The sequence below is a fragment of the Canis aureus genome, chromosome 2 (genome assembly GCF_053574225.1).
Source record: "Canis aureus isolate CA01 chromosome 2, VMU_Caureus_v.1.0, whole genome shotgun sequence".
NCBI classification, from domain to species: domain Eukaryota; kingdom Metazoa; phylum Chordata; class Mammalia; order Carnivora; family Canidae; genus Canis; species Canis aureus.
This window is the reverse complement of record NC_135612.1, coordinates 67,473,391-67,500,363: the sequence shown is the minus strand read 5'-3', so window position 1 is coordinate 67,500,363 and position 26,973 is coordinate 67,473,391. Positions and strand designations below refer to the sequence as shown.

At 37.1% G+C, this 26,973-nt stretch overlaps 1 protein-coding gene and 1 non-coding gene across 7 annotated transcripts in view; one reads left to right on the top strand and one right to left on the bottom strand.

Annotated features, from left to right (window-relative positions):
• The window catches only part of RAB28 (RAB28, member RAS oncogene family), a 137,981-nt gene extending 116,075 nt beyond the window's left edge, over positions 1-21,906 (bottom strand). For 5 of the 6 annotated variants that reach the window (XR_013368111.1, XR_013368110.1, XM_077878045.1 and 2 more), the window contains exons 1-3: positions 21,595-21,906; positions 16,848-16,944; positions 11,420-11,508 (exon numbers count right to left, since the gene is read on the bottom strand). Coding sequence is in view for 4 of the 6 variants with exons in the window: in XM_077878045.1 (XP_077734171.1) it covers positions 11,420-11,508; positions 16,848-16,944; positions 21,595-21,669 (261 nt within the window). In the remaining 2 variants the exon portion in view is untranslated. The remainder of the gene's footprint in view (positions 1-11,419; positions 11,509-16,847; positions 16,945-21,594) is intronic. The other variant, XM_077878049.1, reaches the window with a different exon arrangement.
• Positions 3,647-3,763, top strand: LOC144304059 (small nucleolar RNA SNORA25). Its single transcript, XR_013371048.1, has one exon. It is a non-coding gene; the product is annotated as a small nucleolar RNA SNORA25 (small nucleolar RNA).
• Positions 21,907-26,973: the final 5,067 nt, after the last annotated feature.

The following is a 26,973-nucleotide window of genomic DNA, read 5'->3' as shown; positions in this document are numbered from 1 at the left end:
CCACCATATTACACCTGCACCATACAAATACACTAGACATAAATAATTTCAAAAACATAAATAACAAAAATATATGATAAAATTAGTAAATGATGTATTTGTGTATGTATCTTTGTTTCTAGCATATTTTATGAGTTTATATATAATTTTTAATCATGAATGTATTCAACTGGGTCACAAAAATTTCCAAAAACTTAACGACTGACTTTCTCAAGTCAGTTATAGCATATTACTCTTATAACTTTCTAATACCATGCTCTTTTATTAAATTACACCTGGCTCCCAAGTCACTTAGCTTCCCTGGGCCTCAGGTTGTTTCGCCTCTAAAATTAGATCATTAAAAGTAAATGGTCTATAAGATCCCTTCCAGTTTAAATATTCTAAAATTTTTATGCAAAATCACTTGACTGATTCATTTTGATAACTCAGACACCTATCTCTATTTTCCCAAATGCTTTGAAATAATGCCCAACATAGAATTATTTGAAATACTCAGCAAAAGTCCACTTTTCTTATTAAGAATAATGCCACAGGGGTGCCTGGGTAGCTCAGTCAGCTGGGCATCTGACTCCTGGTTTCAGTTCAGGTCATAAGATCAAGCCCCGGGTTGGGCTCCATGTTCCATGGAATCTGCTTGGGATTCTTTCCCTCTTCCTCTTTCTCCCCCTCTGCCTCTCCTGTACACACACGCATCCATGCGCACACACGTGCGCTCTCTCTCTCATCCATACGTACATAAAATCTTAAAGAAAAAAAAGAAAAATGCCCCAGAACTGGCTTTTGAAGAAAACTAATCTTCAACCTACTGACTCTATGTCCAGTTGACTTGAATGATACAATATATTGTGTTAAAAGAGCTTTGCCCTGAAAGTCAGATTGTTATTAGATTGCAGTTTTGGCCCTACCACCTGCTGATCTTGGGGAATGCTTCTGTCATTCACCTTTATAATACTTGCCATGTCTACACGATTATGTGAAGTATAAAAATACTTATTCTTTTTTAAATATTTTATTTATTTATTTATTTGAGAGACAGAGAACAAGAGAAAGCTTGAGTGGGGGGAGAGGTGAATGGAGGAGAGTAGAAGACTCTCTGATGAGTAAGGAGCCTGATGCAGGACTCAATCCCAAGACCCTGGGATCCTGACCTGAACCAAAGGCAGATGCTTAACCAACTGAGCCACTTAAGCACCCCAAAACAGACTTATTTAAAAAAAAAACATGCTACATAATTGCTGGGAATTTCTTATTATTCGAGTAAGAATCACATTTTCAAGGCAACTTTGAGATAGTTTTTACACTCATAGGTTGAGCCATTGACCTAGGATACCTCTTAAACCTTAAGACTGGGACGCCACTATGGCTCAGTGGTTGAACGTCTGCCTTTGGCTCAAGTCGTGATCCTAGTCCTAGGACTGAGTCCCATATCGGGCTCCCCGCATGGAGCCTGCTTTTCCCTCTGTCAGTGCCTCTGCCTCTCTCTGTATGTCTCTCATGAATAAATAAATAAAAGCTTTAAAAAAATAAAAAATAAAAAATAATAATAAACCTTAAGATTTTTGTAACTCTTCTAAATCAATATATGAAAATCTTCACCTCAGCATGGGTCAATATGTGAATATGATAGAATATGCAAATAAAATGTGGTCACCATCCGTTTGTTATCAGTACTAGAGCAGAACTACAGAATAAAAATTACATACTACTGGGGCACCCAGGTGGCTCTGTTGATTAAGCCTCTGACTCTTGACCTCAGCTCAGGTCTGCATCTCAGGGTCATGAGTTCAAGTCCCACATTGGATTCCATGCCCAGCATGGAGCCTACTTAAAAAAAAAAAAAAAAAATCAGGGCACCTGGGTGGCTCAGTCCATGAAGTGTCTGCCTTTGACTCAGGTCACTGTCCCAGGGTCCTGGGATGGAGCCCCACATCATACTCCCCTGCTCAGCAGGGATTCCACTTCTTCTTCACTCTCTTCCTCTGCCCCTCCCCCACCACTAGAGCAGGCTCTCTCTCTCCCTCTAATAAATAAAATATTTTTAATTAAATACTACAGGAGTTAATAAACTATGGCCCCAGGTCAAATTTGGCTCAAAGACCATATTTATAAATAAACTTGCATTGAAATATAGTCATACTTATTTGTTTAAGTATCATCAATGGCTGCTTTTATACTACAACTAACTGCAGAACTGAGTAGCTACAACAGAGACAGTATGGCTTGTGAAACCTAAAATATTTTTTATCTGGTTCTCTAAGGAAAAGTTTGCCAATTCCTGATCTAGATCAATGTGTCCTATATTTTTCAGAGAGCAATACTTATGAATCTTCCAGAACTCATAAGAAAGGGAGAAGAATAAATGCCTCTCATTAATCTAACTATCCACCAACCCAAACATCTGTTCACATACTCCAGTCTCAATAACACCTTAACGTAAAAAAAAACGTGATTCCATCTTTGCTCCTAACATGACAATCTTTCATCGGTTCTGACCTACACCAATGAGGTCAAAATCTGAAAAGGGAAAATGAGAAAACCAAAAAGGCAATAAATTCAAAAAAAGTTCTAGAATTTTCAGTTTCAACTCTGACCTGTAAAAAGCCTGGAAGTCGTCACGTCTGTCCTTACAGTAAGAAAAAACCTAGACAAACTAAAAATCAATGACTTTTCTTGAACAAAGCAGAGAGCTGAGTTTGCAGAATAAATCACCACTCTGAAATCTGGGAGTTGGGTGAATCCAAAGAGTCAGAGCCAAAATGAACTTACCTGAAGCAGAAGCCACTATGGCCAGTAAAGGGTGGCAACATTTAAATAACAATTTTGATAAACTGCTGGAGGCTGCGTGTGATCCACTTTGAGAATGAAAAACTGCAAGGCAACACTGTTACGGGGATAAACTCATGGATTTTACCTGCAGAAATCCCATCAGATCCTCCTGGTAAAGCATCAAGAAAGATTGCTCACATGGCTCTGGCATGGCAAGGGAGAAATGAACCATTTTAAAATACACCCAGAGTACTATCCATTAAAAAAGGCATACTGTCCAGGAAAAATGCTTAGTCGGTGTCCTATTTCACACAGGGAGAGAACTGGTTCCCATCTCCAGGCCCTTCTAGCCATCCGGTCTCACCCAAGTGGGAAGAACTAATGAATACCTGTGACAGTCACAGCCAAGGAACACAGGTCCACTATAACACTGTGACTTAATCATAAGAGTATAGAAAGCTTCCCTGCCTCCATACTTTACCATAACACCAACTGGGATCCAGTGTAATAGTAGTATATTACACTTGAAAGAGCTGCAAAACACAAACTTCAAAGGAAGCGTTCTTTGAGAAAGGGGAGAAAAAAACAAAGATATTAGAGGAACTGGATGTCTCTGGCACCTAGAGCCTCAGCAAACATTCAGACAGACCAACTCCTGGCCAATTAACATAAAACCTCACACTAAAGGCCTATTTACCTGAGTTCTTATTACTCTATACATCATATCTCACTTTCAAGAAAAAATTAGAAGACACACTAAAAGGCAGTTTGAAGGAAAAAGCATTAGAACCAGACTCAAATATGATATGGATTTTTGGAATGATCAGATCAGAACTATAAAACAACTATGATAAATATTTTTAAAAAGGTTCCAATGGCTAGGTCATTTCAAAGAGGGCTTTGTGGAACTAAAACCAAGGGCTCTTAACTCTGTGACCAAATATTAGAGTTCTCCATAGGATGTAATAGTGCTATGTTTTCCTGAAGAGATACAAGATTTAGCTGCTTCTATCCAGGACTGGTCAAGTAGGAAAGAAGAAATGTCTTTCAAATATACATTTGTCCTCAGGGCTAGTTTGAAGATTATGATTCTGACTTTAGAGGAACTACAGTGATTGGCAGCAGAAGGAAATAAAAATTTAATGACTTAAAAAGTTCCAATGGAAAAGGTAGACAAAATACAAGAACTGATGGATAATGTACACAAAGAGATGGACACACTAAGAATAATAAAAAGGAAATGCTAGATATCAAAACTACTACAACAGAAATGAAGAATGCCACTGATGGGCTCATCAGTAGACTAGACACAGCCTAGGAAAGAATTTGTAAGCTTTAAGGTAACAGAAATTTCCAAAACTGAAATGCAAAGAGAAAAAGAATGAATAAAACAGAACATCAAAAAAACTATGTGACAATTCTGAATGGTATATCATACATGTAACTGTACTACCAGAAGGAGAAAAGAGAATGGAACTTAAATATTTGAAGTAACAATAGCCAAGAAATTTCCATAAATCAATTAAAGACACTAAACCACAGATCTAGAAATCTCAGAAGACAACAAATAGGACAAATGCCAAAAAAATTACATGTAGGCACACCATATATTCAAACTAACACAAAACACTATGAGGGGCACCTTGGTCGCTCAGTCGGTTAGGTGTCTAACTCTTGATTTTGGTTCAGATCATGATCTCAGGGTCATGAGATCGGCATGGAGCCTGCTTAAGATTCTCTCTTCCTCTCCCTCTGCTTGCCAACCCTCCCCCACAGCCTCTCACTCACACATGTTCTCGCTCTCTCTTAAAACAAATAAACTGGGATCCCTTGGTGGCTCAGCAGTTTAGTGCCTGCCTTCGGCCCAGGGCGTGATCCTGGAGTCCCAGGATCGAATCCCATATCGGACTCCTTTAGTGCCTGCCTTCGGCCCAGGGCGTGATCCTGGAGTCCCAGGATCGAATCCCATATTGGACTCCTTGCCTGCTTCTCCTTCTGCCTGTATCTCTGCTTCTCTCCCTCTCTCTGTGTCTCTCATGAATAAATAAATAAAAAGCTTAAAAAAAAAAAAACAAATAAACTAAGAGAAAAATCTTAAAAGATGCCTGGGGTGAGAGAAGGGTTGATGAGAGGAACTACTACGTTATCTCTAGAGGAACATGGATAAGAATTACAGAACAGAGAAACTATATAAGAAAAGAAAGGAGCGAAATATTTAAAATGTTGAAAAAGGAAAGGACCAATCTAGAATTGTATATGTAAAATTATGCTTCATAAGTGAGAGAGACATAGACTTTCTCAAAATAAACAAAACCTGAGGGACTTCATAGCTAGCAAACCTACCCTGAACAAACATTAAAAGAGGCCCTCAGGGAGAGACAAATGATATGGGTCAGAAACTGATTTCTATATAAAGAATGGAAGAGTACCAGAAAAGGAGTAAGTAAAGGTAAAATAAAAGCATTTTTTTATTCTTAGATTATATAAAATACAACTTTTTTTAAATACAACTTTTTAAAGCCATAGTAATAACAATGTATTGAATAATTACAGCATATGGGTGAGTGAAATGAATGACAGCCATGTCATAAAGGATGGGGGATGGATTAAGAATATGCTTTTATCAAGTATCTGAACTATACAGGCAAAGCAATACAGTGCCATGTGAAGGTGGACTTAACCTAGTTAAAAATATATATATTTGGAAACTCCAAGGCAATTGCTTAAAAAAAAAAAAAAGTGTTTAACTAATAGGCTAAGAGTTAAAATGCTCAAATAAAACAATGAAAACTTTAAAAGACTAGCACAAGAAATAGAAAACAAGTATGACAGAAATTAACCAACCTGTATCAATAATCACTTTAAATGTGAATGGTCTAAATATACCAATTAAAGGCCAGGATGCCAGAGGATACGAAAAAACAAGATTCAAGATTCAACTATACACTGCCCAAAGGAAATTCACTTTAAATATAAAGACACAATTAAAAGTAAAGGGATCGGGAAATACCATGCTAGCACTACTGATAACAAAACTGGAATATTCTATTCATATTTATTTCAGACAAAACAGACTTCGGAATAAGGAAAGGTATTAAGTATAAAACCCGGCATAATGATAAAGGGGTCAATTTTCCAAGAATGCGTAACAACCCTTTATGAATATACATCTAACAACAGAGTATCAAAATATGTAATGCCGAAACTGATAGAACTATAAATCCACAGATCCATTAGTACTGTTGGAGACATCAATGCACTTTTTTTCACTGACTGATACATTAAGCAAGCAGATAATAAGTAACTCACATGAAACATTCACCAAAACAGACTACATTCTGGGCCATAAATCATACTTTAACAAATTTATAAAACTAGAAATAATACCAAGCATGTTCTGAAACTACAAAGGAATTAAGCTAGAAATCAATAACAGAAAGATAGCTGGAAAAACTCAAAACCTTTGGTAATTAAACATCATGCTTCTAAATAACACATGGATCAAAAAAAAAGAAGTTTCAAGATAAGTTTTAAAATATCTTAAATTAATAAAAACACAACCTATCAATACTTGTGGGATATAGCAAAAACAGTGGGTAGAGGAAAATGTATAGCATTGAATGTACATACTATAAAAGAAAAAAAAAACATCAATAATCTAAGTTTTTACTTGAAGAAACTGAGGAAAAGCAATTGAAGCTTAATGAAAGCAGATCAAAAAACTCACAAGAACTAAAGCAGAGATCAAGTAAATTTAAAAGAAGAAAATAATAGAAAAAATCAACAACACCAAAAGATAGTAAACCTCCATAGCCAGGTTAACCAAAAAAAAAAAAAAAAGAGAGAGAGAGAGAGAGAGGAGGGAACAGAAAATGCAAATTAATGAGGAGCCATCCCACAAACATTAAAAGAATAGCAAGGGAGTAATATAAACAACTCTTACCGCCAAAAATTTGATCACATAGATGAAAGGGACCAATTCTTTGAAAGACACGAACTACCAAAACTCATATAAGCAGGCATTGACCCCCGCCAAGGCCTCTACACACCAGCTTCAATATACCAAAGTCAGACCTCTGAGTACTCACCTTTTCAGGAGCCTATAACACAAGCACCCTCAAAGCCCTGAATCTCTCACCACATCCATCAATCAGGACCTCCTCTGACTGCTTCCAGAAAACTATCAGAATCTTCTCAGCCACAAGAAAGTATAACACCCTCAGAAATGTAACAACTTGGCAACAACTGAAGCAATCTACTAGGAACGGCTGGAAGTAATTTTCTTGGCAACCCTGTGGCCATCGAAACCCATCTCCCAGTCTCATGTCCCCAATGCACTTTTATCACCGCACTTTTATCACCTATCTGCCATTCATCTTTCTCCTGTGTCTTTTCCCCATGCTGCCCCATGCTTGCTCTTCCCGATTTACCCTCCAACTGTTTCCCTTCATCCCAAATCTTTTTGCTGTGACTTTTGGAAATCAGATTTCAAGCTTAATACATCCTTCTATATCTTTAAATTCTTCAACAAAAATTCCCTATATTTTCTATGCCTTAACTTCACCTTTTCCCCTTGCAATTCCTAAAAGATTCCCACCCCTTCTCTTCATAAACCTCAACTTTTAGTAAATATTACATAAAGTTTCTTTATACAGTTCTTTGTTTTCATCTATTTTACTTATCACCATATCTAACGAACATGATGAGCCATTAACCAGATAGCATTTTCAAAGGAATACTGAAGTCTTAAAGGACAATACTTAACTACTGTAAATTTTTGTACGGATTTAGTTCTGAAATTTAACAGGCACAGTACACAGACAACTACTTAACCTTGCCCAAAATGAAAGGTTCCCAGTTCCCATAATCCAGGTACTTTTTTTCTCCCTGATTTGTATGACAATCTACTTTAGCTTTTAATAATATGTGGAAATAGGTTAAATCATATAGATGGTACCATAGTCCTTACCATATATACACTTTGCTGAAAAAGTACAACTTGTAGGAAGAAACACTAATGCAAGAGAGGTCTGTATAATCAGTTATAAGTTGGCAAATATCCAACTAAAAAAATGCACAGTAAAAGACAGCAGAGGGTCTCAGAGAGTCCAGCTTTGAGATGCACTCTCCGCAGCTGCCATACAGGCAGCCAAATCCTTTTGTTGGTAGCTAACAGGCTGCCTCATCTGTGTGGGGCACTGGCACACAATAGTAGTTATGTTCTGCCTCACAAATGACTACACTTCATTGAGTTTATACTCAGTAGGGCAGTGTTTGCAAACCACTTAGATTCCAGGACGGAAAGAGCTACAAAAATGAAACACCCAGTCCTTCTCTGAGGTTTGTTATTAGCCTCTGTTAGCCACAGGTTACAGGGCACTAAACACTATGTACTGTGTGTTTGCTCGTAACCACTATGAAAAATAGCCTATAACATCTTTCTGAAGACTCCTAGAAAATTTTAAGTTAATTTAAAATCTGGGAATTTAACTGGGAAATACTTCAATTCTTAGAACTAGTTCTTGTCAAAATACCTCACTAATTCTTTCTTGGGTGTCAATCCAATTTTGTTTCAACCAACACTATTCAATAGACGACTACTAAAGTTTTTAATCCTACTGGGGGGAAAATGTGAACAGGGTACAATAATCAGTTCTATTTGAATCTAAGTCCATTCCCAGCCCACCAATAAGCTTCTTAACGTTAAGAAATGCTTTAAGGAAAATAGATTCACTAGCTTAATAGCCCAGATATGCATATGATAATTCTTTCTATATACAATACATAGAGAACCTAAAGTAAAATCTTAAATAATACATTAAACTGATGTCCTCAAAACAGTCTGTCAAAACATCATTTCTTGGCAGCCTGGGTGGCTCAGCGGTTTAGCGCCTCTTTCAGCCCAGGGCGTGATCCTGGAGACCCGAAATCGAGTCCTACATCAGGCTCCCTGCATGGAGCCTGCTTCTCCCTCTGCCTGTGTCTCTGCCTCTCTCTCTCTCTCTCTCTCTCTGTCTCTCATGAATAGATAAATAAAATCTTAAAAAATCATTTCTGAATGATTTCTATCCTGTGGCACATAGACCAAAATGCAAAGGACTCATGAATAATATAAGCATCTACAAGAACTCCAGAAGCAGTACCGATCAACTTTGAGGAATAATTATATTATTATATAATATAAAGCTATTAAGTATAGCTTAATATTGGAATGTTTTTGAAATCAATGTTTTTGAAAAGTAACATCCCCCCCTCCAATTTATGGTAGTAAATTGTCATCAGAGTTTCTCTGGTTTAGATAAAAAATTTACCTATATTTTACCAAATAAACTGTTGGTAAATGTATTTTATGTATTTTCCATAATCTAATTTAGAATCTCTGAAAAGCAGAGAAAATTTATTATATTATCATTAATTTATGATAATTAATTTTATCATCTCAGAATTCCTAGTTTCCTGGTAGAATTTCATGAAAATGTTCATGAACTCAGAAATACTGTACTTATGTTATTATTCAATAATACAGGGTATATACTCTTATTATATCCACAGAAATTGTGAAGTATAAACAATATAAGGCACCATCAAGAGAAAAAATTGTCATATGTACCTTCAAAACAGAAATATTAGACAAGTTATAAGAAGGAATATAACATGCTCTTTCTCACAGGATACGAGGGACATCAGAAGAGAATATAGACATTTTACTAAACTCAGGTCCTCTCAAAAAAGATGAAATTTTTTAAAATTTCTACAAATTTGACCAATAAAGTCTGCTGATTTTAAGCAGTTACATAATAGCATAAAATACTGCAAAAAAATGATTTAAAAGAATGGCCACCTAACATTGTGAGTGCAATAAATGCCACTGATTATATACTTTTATAGTGGTTAATTTTATATCATGTCAATTTCACATCAACATTAATTTTATATACAATTTTATATTAAGCAAATAATAAATAAATCAAATAATAAATTTTTAAATGATGTAGAGGTAAAATTAAGAGAATCCAAATCACGAGCATTATATTCCCTCAATTTTTAGTGAAAAAAAAAATTTGTTCATTGAATTTTATAGTATTATTTGCTTTGAGATTCATAAAATCTTCCTGTTCTAGAAGAGGAACTCGTTCTAGATAATCTATAAACAATAAAAAGTCATTTTATTTGACATTGAGAGTCAAATATTATGAGAAGCTTGACTAACCTAATGCATTTTTTTAAATCCAATACGAACCTTTAAAGGTAGACTTTAATGGACAAAGAGGAAAGAGATTATTTTATCAAATAGGTGAGTGAAAGAAAGAACTGTGACTTCCACAAATCTCTGTCCAGCAATTTTTCTTTATCTTAATATCTACTTTGAATGTAATCAGTTTAAAACAGAAAAAATTAAACAACGAAAAAGCCAGACACAAAAATTTGAGGTATATCTTTTAAGAGAAAAACAAACATGCATAAATATCAAATGTTATGGTCACAAGCAAAAATCCTAAATGAGCAGGAAGATTTTCCAGGAGACAAAGGACAGCATAGAAGTGGCATAGGAAAAGTAATCCTAAGAGCCAAATCTATTTGTCAATAATGCAAAAAAACAAAATTCTGGGGCCTTCACATATGATTTAGAACCATATGAGCTTCATTTATCCTCCTCTAAATGTTTTAGAAAATAACTCAGAATCTATTTTCCATCCAAAATGAAGGCCATCATATAAGCAAAGCATTAAACTTCATACAGAACAGTGCTTAACATTCTGTCTTTGTCTCCTGGACTCCTCAGAAACAACACAGTTTCACAGAAGCAAGGTAAGACTCTCCCACTTAAAACATTTAAATCCAATAAAGACCTAAAGAAGGATTATGACTATTATCCCCTCTAATGCCTCATGACAGTGTAAAAGACACACAGTAGAGTGGAAGAATAAGCAAAAATAAATAGCAGGTCAATAATTAACTTTTTGAAGTATATCACTCATGCATATTTTCTATTGGTATAATAATTTAACAGCTTATAAATTATGTCTATATAAACTCATGCTGCCTAAGAATTTTGTCATATTATTATTTAAGCAGTTTTTCTCCGCCTACATAGATTTTCTTCTGAAAAGACATCATTATCATGTAAAAATATTGTTATGTGCTTCATATATAGAATTATTCATAGTTTGCTTATGCAATATACTGATATGTATTAAATCTGAAGAACTATAAATATTTAGTAAACTAATTCATAGCACAAAAATATATAAATATGCTTTTTGTCCTTATAACTTAAAATGAAATTTCCCCTTCTATATTTTTCATTCAGTTTACACATTCTGAAAGCAGTCTCTATAACCAAATCAGCTAATAAATATAAAATATCACCTATCACTACATTTACTGAACTGCTGATAAAAATATCTAGCAATATAAGGAAGCATAGGAAAGCTATTAGAGTCACACCAATTCCCTGACCCAAATCATTTCAACTATAATTTGGGGAGGATGAAACCAAAGGATTAGCACAAAGATAAAATCAGTTTCTCTAACATATCAGATAAAAATCAAGTTATAAAGAGTGTGTGTATGTGTGTGTGTGTACCCAGTTATATGTGCTTGTGAGAGGAGTATTTTCAGTATTGGAATAATCATAGAATTTACATCGTACCTGTGCTCCATAGATATATTTATCCAACATCTTGCCTCCTATTGTCTGTCCTCCTATATCCCAAACTTGAAGAGTAACATTCAAGTTTCCTTAAATATAAAAACAAGAATACAGAAAAGGTAAGTAACAAAATAAGAAATGAATACAGTTTCAGGAAATACTAAGTCACAATGATAAACTGTGTAGCTAATTTGCCTTTTATTCTGCATGGTCAGATATTTGGAATTGTGAAACAATATCAAAAGAAATCATAATGGGGAATTTAGGTTTACGCATTTACCCCATTTCTATAGAACCAAATTTATAATCACCTTCAAAACAACAACAACAAAAAGCTTTAATTCATAATCTACTCAAAACTTTTAAAAAAGTTCTCTTAAACAGAGAACGGAATGATAAAACACTTGTACAGTGGGTAAAAAACTATACATTAAAAATAAACTTTATATACTAACCTACCCTGTAGCACATAATGAATTTTACTATAAACTCTAAACTCTATAGGTTCTAATACAGATTAATAAGACTACAAAAATGGACCCAGAGTTTCAACTTAAATTGATGAACTTCTAAAATTTAAATGTCACTTATGATATGGAATAGAAAACATAATTTTTAAAACTACATGTTTTCAAATTTAACCTATAAAATATAAACACATACGATAGCCCTCTTCCTAACAAGTATAGGATACATACCCAGTATATCACTAAATATTATGAAGCATTTGTAATCGTTCAAAGCATTTCCATTGAAACAAATTATAACATGTGCTTCAAAGCCTTCATAATGCTGGAACAAATCTCCACACAATCATTACAAAAGCATTTAGAAATACTAAAAAGCAATCTTTAAAATTCTTATGTCTATTTTTTAAAATATTTGGATGATACAAAAATTTACTAGATAAGCTATTTTCTCTTATAAATGCATAACCCCAGAAGTTAAAGACCATGTCCAACATACTTTTTAGTTTAACATTTCAAAGTATTTCTCCTAATAAAATAATGCAATTTTTTCCACAAGTAGACAAAGCCTCAACTAGCACCTTCAAAACAAGCTCCCATACTAAAAAAGAAATCTTTCTGAATGATTTGCAATCAAAAAAGCTTAAAACAAAAATGTAAGGCACTAAAAAAAAATGTGTTTGCTTCAAAAACAATAAAAAAAAGATTATAGACCTGAATTTTTATGCCAATGCCAAACATTAAAATCAGAGAATGTTAGTCACACCATTTAACTGAAAAGCAAGTACAACACTGGATTAACCAGGCAAGTTTTACCCTTAACTCTAAGTTGTGTTGGGTTTGTATTACAATCTTTCCATTATTTTGAGATAGGTCTCTGCTTCAGCCAACGTGCTGAGATTTACATGAGGAACTTCCATTAGCATTAATGAGAGTTCCTGAAGTTTATCACCCATCATCATTCCCACATACACACACTTTCAACGCTCACAGACTAATGCAAAAATGTTCTTAAAGCTCTGTGAAGACGAAAACCAAAATGTCACAGATCAAGTAAGACTTATTCAACAACTGGGATAAACCCACTTACTGAAAAAATCTAAATTTTTCATGTTTCAAAGCTGATCTCATTCTCCTATGACACTGTCTCAAATTAAGCAGGTGAGAAAGGACTAGCAGTCACTAGCAGTATGTTAAATCTCTTCTGAGGCCCCTAGATAAATAGGCAGTACTCTATTCATTTTACTTGCACACTCTTTACAGTCATTTGTTTACTTCAAAAAAAAAAAAAAAACAGTGCTTAACAATATAACTTTCTTACAGTAAGACCGTACGCAACACTTCATAAAAGGCACTGACTCCCATTTTCTTCAAGGCCAATAAATCTTATCCCTTAGCTTCATATCAAAAATTAGAAAGCTTTTCTTCCTTTAAATTCTGACAGATCCCATCTAAATTAGTTATTATGAACACCTTAGCTACAATTTTACGAACATGATATTCATATTTCCAAATCCTGACTACATCACTTCAAGACTAAATCATTTATTCAGTTGCCTCCCATCTGAGAAGTTTATATTTATATCATGTGTTGCAGGGGTTTTTTTAATTTATATCTTTCTAAATAAACACTGTTGTTGTTGGCTTATTTTTTTAATATACATATTCTAGTGCCTCAGAAATAAAAATAGTTATGTATTACTGATAACCCACAAAACTAGCCAAAAAAAGCACTTTTGCCATCATTATAGCTTCAACAAATGATACTAACTTCATAGTTATTTCATATGTCTAGGAACATATTTTTAACTTCCACATTTGAATTTTAGACTTATTAACACAAAAATAAAAATAAACGGGTTCTCTATTTGGGAAACAAAACTCACATAAAGATGGAACTCCAATCAATATTCATTTTATTTTTTTTTCAATATTCATTTTAATTTCCCCAAACATAAATATAAAAAGTCTCCATGTATATTTTCAAAATGACATAGCTAATAACCTATTAAAGAGTATTCAAATAATCAATACTATAAAATTTTTAAAAAATCAAGAACCCATCTAATATAAATTTCCAACTAACAAAGAACATTAAGGAAACTGTCCACAATATAATCTCAAATGCAAAATGCTACAAAATTCCTGTTTCTCGGTAAGAAATGACATGTAACCAAGGGAAAAAAAAACAAAATAAATGAGGTGACAAAATACAGGTAAGTTGCTTTTGGTATGAATCAAAGCCACCAAGAGGATTCAACAGTGACCTTGTAAAAGTACACTTGGTGCCTTGGTTAACCTTACTTAAAGTGCTGCATAGTCAAGATGGAACTAAAAACACAAGTCTGCCCACTTCTTGTGCTAAAGACTTAGAAATCCTTTTCACAGTAGAACGCTGTTTACTGGACTGTACCCACAAGCTTCCTGAAAGTATTTTGACTAAGGCTCTTAAGAAGCTCTATCAGCAGAATCTCTGACTAACAGATACACTATTTTAAGCAGTAAACTCTGCACAGTGGTTGCATCCAGACTATACAGCATACCGGAACATGAAATATACTAAAATGGATGAATATTTACAAAGTAATGACCTTGAAAACTTGCATGAAGAGAATGTCAATAGATGGACAGGAGGTATTTACCTCTAACAATCTGAATGGACAGAAGACTTACTAGAATACTTAACAAACATTAGATTCACCCAGTATGCTCTTTACTTTAAATTCAATAATGCTGCCTCTGATGTTTTAGCAAATGATACAAATATTAATCATCCTAATTTGACACTTACAATGAATTAAAATTAAGGTTAAAATACATAAAGTTTATACTATGCACCTTGTAATTTATTTATCTCATTTCTCAATGTACTTACTATATAAAATCAAGTCACATTAAAACAATTTTTTCGGGCAGCCTAGGTGGCTCAGAGGTTTAGCACCGCCTTCAGCCCAGGGTGTGATCCTGGAGACCCGGGATCAAGTCCCACGTTGGGCTCCCTACATGGAGCCTACTTCTCCCTCTGCCTGTGTCTCTGCCTCTCTCTCTCTCTCTCTCTCTCTCTCTCTGTGTCTCTCATGAATAAATCAATAAAATAAAAAATAAAAAAAAACATTTTTTTTCCTACTGATATTGCTAACACAATTTTGAATCCACTAAGTAACATAAAACCAATTGCCTTAAAAAAAAATTTTTTTTTCTGGAACTTACCCATCAAAATAAAACTTAATCAGGAATTCATTAAAATATACATTTGTTAAGAATATAAATTTCCTAACATTTTTAATGCAAGTATTTTCTAACTCTAAAATATTATACTATAAATTTTGATTTCAAAAATACCAAATATTTTTTACAAAGTAATCAAAACTTCAAAATGGGTAGTATTGTGCAACAGATGAGAAATCAGTATATGTATCACCTACATAAAATGTTCAAAATCTGTCCTAAAATAGTTTTAATGATTGAATGGTGCTTGTTGCCTTTGAACTAAAAAAAGTCAGAAAAATGAAATAATATTAATGGTACAGAAAGCTGATGCTCTTGCTAATTAGCAACAAAAACAACAGTCAATAACTAAATGTATATATTAAGGTTCTCTGTGTACAACTAGCATCTCTGAGACAACTGTTGCAATAAATAAGCTTTCAGCATGTACATTATATATTTTGTGCATGTATTCTTCTAGTGACCTCTATAAATACTCTGAATGTAGCATTAACCTATCCAAACAAATGAGAATAATAAAAATAAAATGAGATTTTTCAGTTTTGAATACATTAAAAGGAAATACAAATGAAACAAAATATACATATGTTTCTCATTAAGCCTCTTGCTGAACAATAACATAGTAATAGAAAGTTGGAATTCTTTTCTCATACTGTATCTTTCAATTTATTTTTCATTGGTAGCTGAATATAGACAATCACAAAATATAATAGAGCATATTACTAGTAAGATATGCAGAATACTTTCAATTACCAAGAGTTTTCATTAGCTGCTCTAAAACTTTCATGGAGAATTTTCTGACAGATGGGGTGTTTGAGAGGTTAACATATTTCAATAATATTGGAATTTATTAAACCCCTTCCCACTATATCACTCATGCTCCAGTATATGAATCTGACACTACACTTGCAACCGTTTTTATTCAAATGTGTTTCCTCAGAGAGGAGAGGGATGGACTGGTTTAGAAAGTCAATCAAGATAAACTGCTTTTAATAAAATACTTTAAACATATAATTTAACCATCACAAATGAATGGACAGAGCATTTTAAAGCCCCAATTGTTCAGAAACTAACTTAAAACAGAAACCACTCTCTTTTTGTTATTATTTCCCTGTATTTCCCACAAAATGTGCTGCAACTGGCATCTAAATAGTTTCTTTGCATGGTGAACTGAAACATCTTGAATGCTCAAACTGTATTTTTATGAGTGCCTAGGGACCCTAAATTTTAGTGGTCTATTAAATGCCAGCAATTTCATGCTGCCTTGCATAAAACAGCATTCACATATTAGAGCACAGAAGTTCCATAGCTACATTATACTTCTGTTCCAACTTTCTCTCGAACAAAAAACTGAAGCAGAGGCTAATCAAAATAATATTTTAAAAAAATAATCCTTTCCAGTCTTTTCACATTTAGTTTACATGATATCTGTTTATAACTGTATAGCATTTGATTTTTTTTAAACTTCTTAGAATTTTATAAGCAACTATTGTTTATCCTTGAAAAATGTGTGGAGTGGTCAAAAACAGCGGGAAAGTAGGGGAATATATAAACTTTTCTCTCACACCCATGGACAGTAGGTCTTCATGGTAGATGCTAATTAAAGCTAATCTAAGATAGATTTGCTAATTATATATATTTTCATGCAGATGCAGCCCCCAAATTTATTTTACACATTTCTGTTATTGTAAGATATGTACCATTTTCTATGTTAAGAGTTTTTACTCTCTTACCTGGAAGTGTTATCCTTCTCAAAAAGAAATCCAGTCCTATAGTTTGTTTGTACTGTTTCCCAAAAGTTTCTTGAGCAAAGCACGTAGCTAAGGAGGTCTAAAAAAATTGATGCACAGAATATCAAAATTAATGACTCTGTTTTAAAAATATAAACATAAAATCATTACTAAACCTTACTAAATAATCTTAGTAGTTACACTACCATTAATCCAACAAACAACTTTAAGCAGTTCTCATCAGTTACAAAGGGAGGAGAGACTTAACACTTCACCAGGTAAATTTCACTTGCCAACAGCTATCAGTGGGAACAAAAGACTAATCTGTTAGATCTCCTTAAATCCCTTGATAGTCAAGCTCCTTCTCCTTGCTAGAAATTAGAATTTGAGATTTATCAACAAGAAAAGTAAAACAACACAACTAAAGATCTGAATCCTATATATCAATATAAATCAGTTTAACACAAATTTCAAAGAACTCTAAATTTCATGTCTGAGGTTAAATATTCTGAATATCTGTGCTCTCAGCCAAAAATAAGAAGTACTAATTAAAAGGGGAAAACCTATTCATAAAATTTTTCTTTTTTCCCTACAAAAAAAGTATCTTTAAATGTCTAATTTTTCTCTAAATTAAAGATGTTAAATGAAAATGATCCTACAGTATGATTGAGATAATATTTATCTTTAAAATTTAAAAGTCAGTACTTTTAAGACTAATATTAGCAAAGTAAGTATTTTCCATCCAACAACCATAAAGATTAATGAATACTATAACCAGAACACACATACATATATCTACACTTTTTTTTTTAATAAAGTTGTATTCAAAACTCAGGAGTACCGTTTCCTATCAAAGAAGAATTAAAATCATTCTGGTAACAACTGAAATAATAACTTAAAAGCTTCTTAAACATTTGAAATGCACTATTTGTAAACTTCACCAAAAAGAAGAAAGGCAGCTTCAAGAGAAGCTTTCATGCTCTTTAAGAAAGACTACCCAAGTGAAAATAGCCCTTTTCTATTTTAAAAGTTAAAATTAGATGTCAATTCCCAAAATAATGAAAACTAAAATAAAATTTCCAAAATAGCTTAGTATAATTAATTATGACATAAGTACAGCAATGCAAAAGAAAACTTGGCCAAATTTCAATTCTTTCAAACAAAAAACCTAAAATTCCTTTGGACACAAAAGCCATATTTTTCACACAGATGACAATTTGTACACCCTAACTCTAATTCTTTTATTAAATATTCAGCATTTGTAATAATTAAGATATATTGCCAAATATTTATTGAGCACCATAAGAAAGATGTTCTCCTAAGCACTTAGAAATAAACTCACTACACCCAAATGAATATTTCTTTGGCTTCCTGAAGCATGTAACAATAATATAAAAACTAGGAGACTTGAATAAAAAAAGGTAAGCATTCTTTTTTAAAACTTTTTGGGTTTCATTTAGCTTTATTTATGCCATTGAACTTGTTTAACTTAGGGTACAGAATCTTCTGTTAAGAGGCTCAGAGTTACAGAGAAAAATAATTGCCACTATTTATCACAGATATTTCAAAATGTTTAATATAGAGATGGTAGATAAAGTTCTACAAGACAAAGAGAAACTCAAGGTACAAGTAACAGCATAGTGCCATTTAAGGTAATTTTTCACTTTCACGTAAGGTTCTCGGAGTTCAGTACTTTTATATTAATGAATATTTTAAAAATCCAAGGGTTTTTTTTTTGGAAATAGAGGACTTTGAGATTCTGAAAGCCTTACCCTCACACTTTTGAGGCAAACATAAAACTAAGATTTTTGATTAGAATAAAGTATAATCTGTCAAAAGCAGGGGGGCTTGGGAACACAGAATATTAAAATGGGTTCTTATACCATTTCTAGACATACCATAAAAATTAAACAGAGAATCAACTGAATCAGTGGTAGGCACTTCCTCTTCAATACTCTAGACTCTCTGGCCTCTTTCACATTCAATAATTTCTCTCAAGTCATTATATAAATACCCTTCTTAAATAATTGTGAGGTGAACAATCATCTACCATATCTGAAACATCTTTATCTGATCCTTTACATTGTTTTGCTTGGTGAGCTCCTGCTAACAATTTTTACCATACTACATTTACTAATACAAAAAAAAAAAAAAAAAGACCAAGAAAGAATATTTTGCCTCAAAAAATCCTAAGAAATATGTAATAAAATCAAAAGTATGAATCAAAACAGAAAGAAACAGAAACACATGTTACTAGGAGGAGGAGCAAAATTTCTCTTGGAGAAACTATTAATGATGATTATCTCAATACTCGATTGCTCCCGTCAATGTGCATTTAAAGTCAACATGTACTTAAATGTCATTAAGTTAAAACTGACAAGAAAAACTAATGCTAGAAAATATAGCCACGAGTTCAATCAGGATACAAATAAGAATGAAATGAAAGAGGCTGAATTCATATAAGGATAGTAAAGGAAATAGAATGGGACTGTTGGTAGCTGCCAATAACTTGAGAGCTGAATAGGGTATGGTGAAGAAAAAAGCTTGATACACAAATAATGAAAAAAGGTTAGGTTTCTGACTTTGGTATCTGAAAATCTCTGGCAGAAAACGCCTTTACAGTTTTAAAAGAGATTAGTTAAGATGATAAAGACTAAATCAGAACTCCATAGAGAGTTATCACTCTTACCCTTTTAAGCAGAATGATAGTCCTAATTCAACAATATGGAAGAGAAAGAAATCATGTCTTGTCCTACACTAGACAGAATTTTAGACAGATGAAAACCCACAATTATTCACACTAAATTAGCAAAGAGAAGAAAACATAGAACAGGCTAAATAAAAAACCCAGATACAAGGTGATGAACAAACTTCAACTAGTAACACATGTATGAAACTGATACATACTGGGAGAAAAAAAGAAATTAACAGAAGCTTAAAGAATTATGATAGAATGTAGGGTAATGGGCAATTTTTTGTCTCTTTTAACAACCGTTATCAGTGCTATAGATCGTCGTGGTAATTTTAAGCAGAAAACAAATTCATTTATGAGTTGACCGTAAAAGGATTTAGGAAATGAAAAAATCAGAAGGTATTCGAAAGAAAATCGAATAATAAAAATACTGTGCAAATACACCTTAAAATTTTTATTGAATAAGAGTGTTAGAAACAATGGTGATTTATCTAAAACAACCGAACCATTCAAAAAGTTGCTTCCCCAAAACCTTTAAAGGTCATCAGAGCATATTAGGTTTGCTTTCCCTCAGCAACAAAAAGCAGTGACAAAATATCCTCCGGGAAGGCAAGAAGGAAATAACAGAATGCTCCAAATTTTGCACACGAAGGACCCCTCTCCCAGGTGCCCTAGGATCTCAAGTCTCAGAAACCACGACAGGAGCGGCTCTGCGAGGGCCAACCGCCAGGGAGACGCAAGGAGCAGCCGTCACCACGGAAACCACGGTCCAGGCTGCACCAGTAACCGGGAATCGTGACGCCGGAAACCGGTCACCACAACAACCTGCGCTTCTGGGGACTCTGGCTGGGAACAGGGAGGGAAGAAGAAAAGGAGACGGACTTTAGCAATATTCCCAGAAGCAGTGTTGGCGCCTGGGACAGAAGCGACAGGTGTGAAGACACCCGGGGCAGAGGCGCTTCACTCCATGGGGAGGGGGGGGGGGCGGTCGTTGACCCTTCCGAGGTCCCACGGACCCTCCCCCAAAGAGCCAGCATCCAGAGATGAGGATCCCATTTCCGGAGCTCCACAACCCAGAGTTAAAGACCCTATAGCCCAGCATGTAAGCAGCCTGGATGTCGGAGAGCCCCGGGCACTCAGTGTCCTTTATTCAGCCCAGCCGGCACCAACCCCCAGGCCCTAAAGTAGGACCCCCCGCCGTCCGGGGCGCAGCTCTACCCGCAGCATCCAGCCCCCTAGCTGGAGCTCGACAGGTATCTGCGGAATGAATGCTTGTGCCGACAGGTGCTGTGCCAGGAGCAAGGACCAACAGGTACGATGCCATAAAAACAGCAACTAGCGTTCACTGAGCGCGCAACCATGTCCTGAAACCTTTACGTGGGTTTTCACGTTTCACGTGTATTTTTGCACACCTCGCCCTTGGAGGCGATCCCTGGCAATACCCACCTGACCGCTGGAGCACAAGGAGGTCAGCGAGTTTGCCCTCCAATGTCCCGACCCGCTAGGGAAAGGAGCCCCAGTGGTCACCCAGGGAATGGGATTCCGGAGCCAAGTCCTCGCGAGCTGCCAGCGCAGGGGAGGTGCGAGAAGCCGTCAAGGGGCCGGAGGGGGGAGGCGGAGGGGGAGGGCCCGGCATCGGGGGCGGGGGGGGGGGGGCGGCGGCGAAGTGTGCCCTGGACTAAAGTAAAAAGGGGTGAGATGCCTTGGCAGGTCCTTGCCAGTCCCCGGGGGCGAAGAGCTGGGGAGCCTCCCGGAGGGCGATGCTGGCCCGACTCTTGAACAAGTAGGAGTTCGCGATCCAGGCGGGGTGGTGGGAAGTGACTTTTTTTTTTTTCCTTTTTTTTTTTTTTTTTTTTTTTTTTTTAATGTAAGGGGAGCTGGACAGCGCTCCTCAGCCTTCACCGGCGCCGACTGGATGCCTGGCCCCAGGCCACCTCCAGGCTGGCGGGCCCCGGCCCCGACCCCGGCGGTAATGAGGCGACGCCGAGCGGCGGGGAGGAGGCGGGGGGTGCCGGGGTTCCTGCAGCCCGGGGACGGCGGGCCCGCTGGAGGACTGACCTTCCCGGAGGTGCCGTCCCCCAGCACGACGATTTTCAGTTGCCGGTCCTGGCTCTCCTCCTCCGAGTCCGACATGGTGTCCCGGGAACCAGGCCCGCTCCCCCACCCCCACCCCACCCCCACCCCGAGGTAGAGGGAGGAAGGGTAGGGGGGGTCTCCGGGGGCGGGAGGAGAGGAGGACGGGCGGCAGTGGGGGCAGGACCCCCCGCCCGGGTGTCTCAGCGGCCGCTGGACGTAACTAGGGTGAATCACTCTCCGGGCGCCATCTTGCCCGCCTCTCCTCCCCTCCCCCCGCGCGCCGCCCCGCCCCCCGCGCGCTACGTCAGTCGCGCTCCCCCTCCTCTGCGCCAACCCGCGCCGACGCGAGCCGCCCTGGCAAGCCGGCCCATTCGCCGGCCTGGGATGGGGGAGGCGTTCGAGCCCAGCAGGGAGACACGGGCGTTAGTCCCGCAGGGGCGGCTGTGAAGATGAAAAGTAAAATGTAGCACTGTAACCAGGTAGGAAAACAGGAGCCGAGTGGCATTCGGATGTTCTATCATATTCCGTGTTTCCATCACCCCCTGAGCAGGTCCCCCACTGAAGCGAATGGTTTAGCCCGACGGGGGGGGCGTGGACGCCTGGACGCGCGCCACGGTTGCCATGGAAGCCGGGAGGAGGAGGAGAGGCGGAGGGGCGGGGCCTGTCTCCGGGCGCCCGGGAAGCGGGGTGCAGCGCGCGCAGCACCGGGCAGGGGCTCCCGGAGCTGGTCCCGGCGCCTGGGGGTCGCGCCCCGGGAGGAGCGTGGCCGCCGCGGAGGTTGCTGAGGACCTGTCCGCCTGCGGGAAAGCACCTTGAGTGGCCTTCAGTTTAACAGAGCTCTGGCTCTGCCTCTGGTTTTGACGTCTCAAACCGTGGATTCTCTGGACACAACAGAATTGGATGGTTCATTCATCAAGCAAGTAACCTAGAGCAGCAGTTCTCAAAGTGTGATCCGGAGAACCCTTGGGGGGGGCTCCAATAAAGTAAAAATATATATATTATTTTCATAATACTACACTTTTTTTTTTGTTTTTTTTTTTTTTTTTTTGCCTTCTTCGCGTTCATTCTCTCACGAGTAGAAGTTTTCCCGGGGATGCATGATGTCTATGATGTCATTGCTCTGGCAGTTAAGGAAGCAGGTGCAGAGTTAAGACTTTTTTTTTTTTTAAGATTTTATTTATTTAAAAAATAAAGAGAGGCAGAGACACAAGCAGGGTCCATGCAGGGAGCCCGACCTGGGGCTGATTCCAGGTCTTCAGGATCAGGCCCGGGCTGAAGGCGGTGCTAAACCGCTGAGCCACCCAGGCTGCCCAAGTTTAAACATTTCTTAAATACTAATTTAAAAGCAGTAATGATACCTATAGCTTACATAAACAAAAACTTTTTGAGATCTACAAACATTTAAGAGTGTAGAGAGGCCCAGAGCCCACAAAATGTAGGACCTGCTGTCCTGGATGATCTCGGTCCAGTACAGTAGGTAAAAGATGTCAGAAAAAATGAACAGAGTGAGATAAATTCTACAATAATAATGCCAACCTATTATGCCTGTCTCTTGTTGATGACAAGGATGATCACAGTTCATTCCTCATGAGAACCCTGTAAAGTAGGTAGAATTATCTCATTTTACAGATGAGTAAGCTTAAGGCACAAGAAGCTTAGCTCAGAGGCAGTGGTCTTGGAAAGAATGTAGGAAGTAGACTAGGAAAGCAGTACGGTTTTAAGAAATGCCCAGCCCTAGAGGGAGCACTGGAGTTTAATCACAGGTACCTGTGCTTGCTAGGTGTGTGACAGTCGACCTATAAAATAGAGGTACTACCTCCTTCACAGGTTGAAAATTAAATGAAGTAATCAATGTAAAGCACAATGCCTTATTAACAGATGTAATTATCAATTTCACCATTGTCAGTAGATATGGTCCATGTTGGGGCATCACTGCTTCTTAGCCATGTTACTTTAGACAGGTTTCATATGTAGATTACATTTAATTATACATTAATAGTTCATTCTCCTCCTTACATATTATTATACATTAATGATATGCCCCATGCATATAAGCATGTATATATTATGTATGCCAGCAGGACCCCCATGTATTGTCATACATTAATGATACACCCCATGCAAATAAGCATGTACATACAATTATTAATCTTGCATGAGACATTAAGCTAAACTAATCTCCATTAATACTTAAATTGGAATGCACTTCACTTATCCAAAAAAGACCTGATCAGCAAGCCTCGAAAAACCAGCAATCCTTGCACAAACGTGAACCTCTTCTCACTACAGACCTGTAACATGGGGGGGTTCCTATATTAAAACTATACCTGGCCTCTGGTTCTTACTTCAGGGCCATGTAACTCTACTACTACAAATCCTCTCAAATGGGACATCTGGAGGAACTAATGACTACTCAGCCCACAATCGCACATAACTGTGGTGTCATGCATTTGGTACCTTTTAAATTTTAGGGGAAGAAAGCGCTATCATGTTCACCATAAAGGTCTCGATGCATAGAGCCTAGGTTCTTCATCTTTAGGTGGGATTAGTCCACAATAGTAGCTACCCTATTACTGTTATTAGCTCCCAGTACTTTCCTTACTTCCAACCATCACCACTAACAACTTCCTACATTACCATGTGTGTTAACGAGGATTGGCATGAAAAAGTACCTGAAAGGGCTTTGCAAAGTTTTTTGTAAATGTTAGTTTGAGGAATCTGTTTCTCATGAAGACAGATTTAACCCCTTCTTGTCCATGAAGAGAGTTACTATTACAGAAATTTGCTTTTACATTCGTCCTTAACGGAAATGATTATGTAACCCAGCTCTGACCAATGAGGCAGAAGAGGATGTCCTTTGGGAGACATCTGGAAAAGATTTTCCTCCCTGATTTGAAAAAGAAGAAGAGGAGGGGTACCTAGATAGCTCAGTTGGTTAAGCATCAGACTCGTGATTTTGGCTCAGATCATGATCTCAGGGTCATGAGATTAAGCCCCAGGTCATCGGGCTCCAATCTGGGCATGAAGCCTGCTTAAGATTCTTTCTCTCCTGGGCAGCCCTGGTGGCTTAGTGGTTTAGTGCCGCCTTCAGCCCAGGGCCTGATCCTGGAGACCTGGGATCGAGTCCCATGTCGGGCTCCCTGTGTGGAGTCTGCTTGTGTCTCTGTCTCATGAATAAATAGATAAGATGTTTTTTGAAAAAGATTCTTTCTCTCCTCTCTCTCTACCCACCTCCCTCGCCTACATGCTTTCTCTCTCTTTAAAAAAATATAATAATAATGAAAAAGGAGAGATGCAAAAAGAAATATCTCTCCCTCACTTCCCTTGCTGTCATTTTTTGGGAATTGCCACAGCCTTCCAGGCTTCTCGTAATGGTGCACTTTGGCTATGTATTCTATTACCTGAAGATAGAAACATCCCAACTGGCACAACTACTTTGCCCCAAAACTAGACTTAGCTAACTAAGGTCATAAGACCAATTTTCATGTGTGGTTTCATATGAAGGGAAATTTAGAAGAAAACTTTGCATTTTCCTATCATTAATTTCCTAGATATAAAAAAATTTTTCCTAGATAACTGCTTTGATGGAGAGACATCATTTATTTGGATACGGATTCATTCCTGGGCACTGCTGCTACGTGAAACAAACCAATTGCATTATTTTAGTGATCATATTTTATACATCTATGGCAAGATTCCAGGCTGAAAATTAGATTTGAAGGCTTGGAACCATATTTGTAAATTAAAAAGATAAAAAGGGGGCACCTGGGTGGCTCAATCAATTAAGGTGAAGTCTGCCTTCAGCTTAGGTCATGATCTCAGGGTTTTGGGATTGAGCCTTGCATTGGGCTCCCGGCTCAGAAGGGAGTCTGCTTGTTCCCCTCTCTCTCTCTCTCTCTGCCTCTCACCCTGCTCATGCTCTCTCTCCCCCCTCTTTGTCTCTCTCTCTCTCTAATAAATAAAATATATTTTTTAAAATATTCCTCTTGTGTAGAAGAGCATGCTAGCACTGAAAGCTTCTGGTACAGTGCTTTACCATTCTAAAGAGAAATAGAGCTGATCCACAGAAAAGGAAAATGTTTCTGTGGAGCTTATGTAAAACACCCACAACAGGATCATAAACCAAGGGAATCATTTTCGGTGGTCATAAAACCAACATATTAACAAAATGCTTAAAGATGAATTCTAGAAATTTCAGGAGATTGGGGTTCTTTAGATATGAAGAAGTAACAGTATTTACATAGGATAAACCTGACTGCTATCTACTATCACCTTCCCACCTAATTTTAAAGTATCTTCTCTAGCATTGCTAATAGATGATAATCCAGACCCTGTTGGGATACATCTAGATGCAAGTTTATACCCTCACGAAGCAACTTGGACTATGGACAGATAAGCCTGGTTATTAGAACATTCTTTCTGAGATGAACTGAAGCCCTTCACTACAAATTCCAACTAATGGCATCAGGTAGGTCTCTAGGAGGAACACAGAACTCTCCCATTCTGAAAGAAGGTCCTCAAATTTATTCATTATAATTAATGATTTATTTGACAAATATTAAGTGAATGCCTACGGTGTGCCAGGAATTCTCACTCACAGCTGTTTTAACCAATGAGAACACACAAAACATACAAAGGCTCTGCTCCCATGGAACTTGCAATTTGGTGGCAAGGTACAGTAGACTGAATAGTGACTGGCCCACAGATAACAGGTCCCAATCTCTGGAACCTATAAATATTACCTTATTCAGAAAAAGTATCTTCCCAATGTGATTATATTAAGGATCTTGAGATAGAGAGATGACCCTGGATTATCAGGGTAGGCCTTCATTGCAATCACATGCACCCTTAAAATAGAGAGACAGAGGGAAATTTGACCCAGACAGAAAAAGAGAAGGTAATGGGACCACAGAGGCTGAATGAGTGATACAGTCACAAGCCAAGGAATGCTGGCCCCACAAGAAACTGGAAGAGGCAAGAAAGAAACTCTTCTTCAAGAACCTCTGGAGAAGGTGCAGCCCTGTCAACACCTTGATTCAGCCCAGTGAATACTAATTTAGCATTTGCTGACTGCAAAGCTGTAAGAGAATAAACATTGTTTTAAACCACCAGTGACTTAAATTTGTGACAAATTACCATAAATTGTCACAATGCCCACAAGAAATGAAGAAGGAACACAGAAATTTCATAAATCAACAGGAAAATTTTAGACTTGGGTAAAAAAAGAGTAAAATGGTCAATGGATGGGATAAAGAAACTATCTGAACATTTGTATTTATCAACATAAAGGTGAAAAAAAGGTAAGTGAATCAAGTAAACTGATTTTAAAACCACCAATCTCTGCTATCATTTTAAATACAA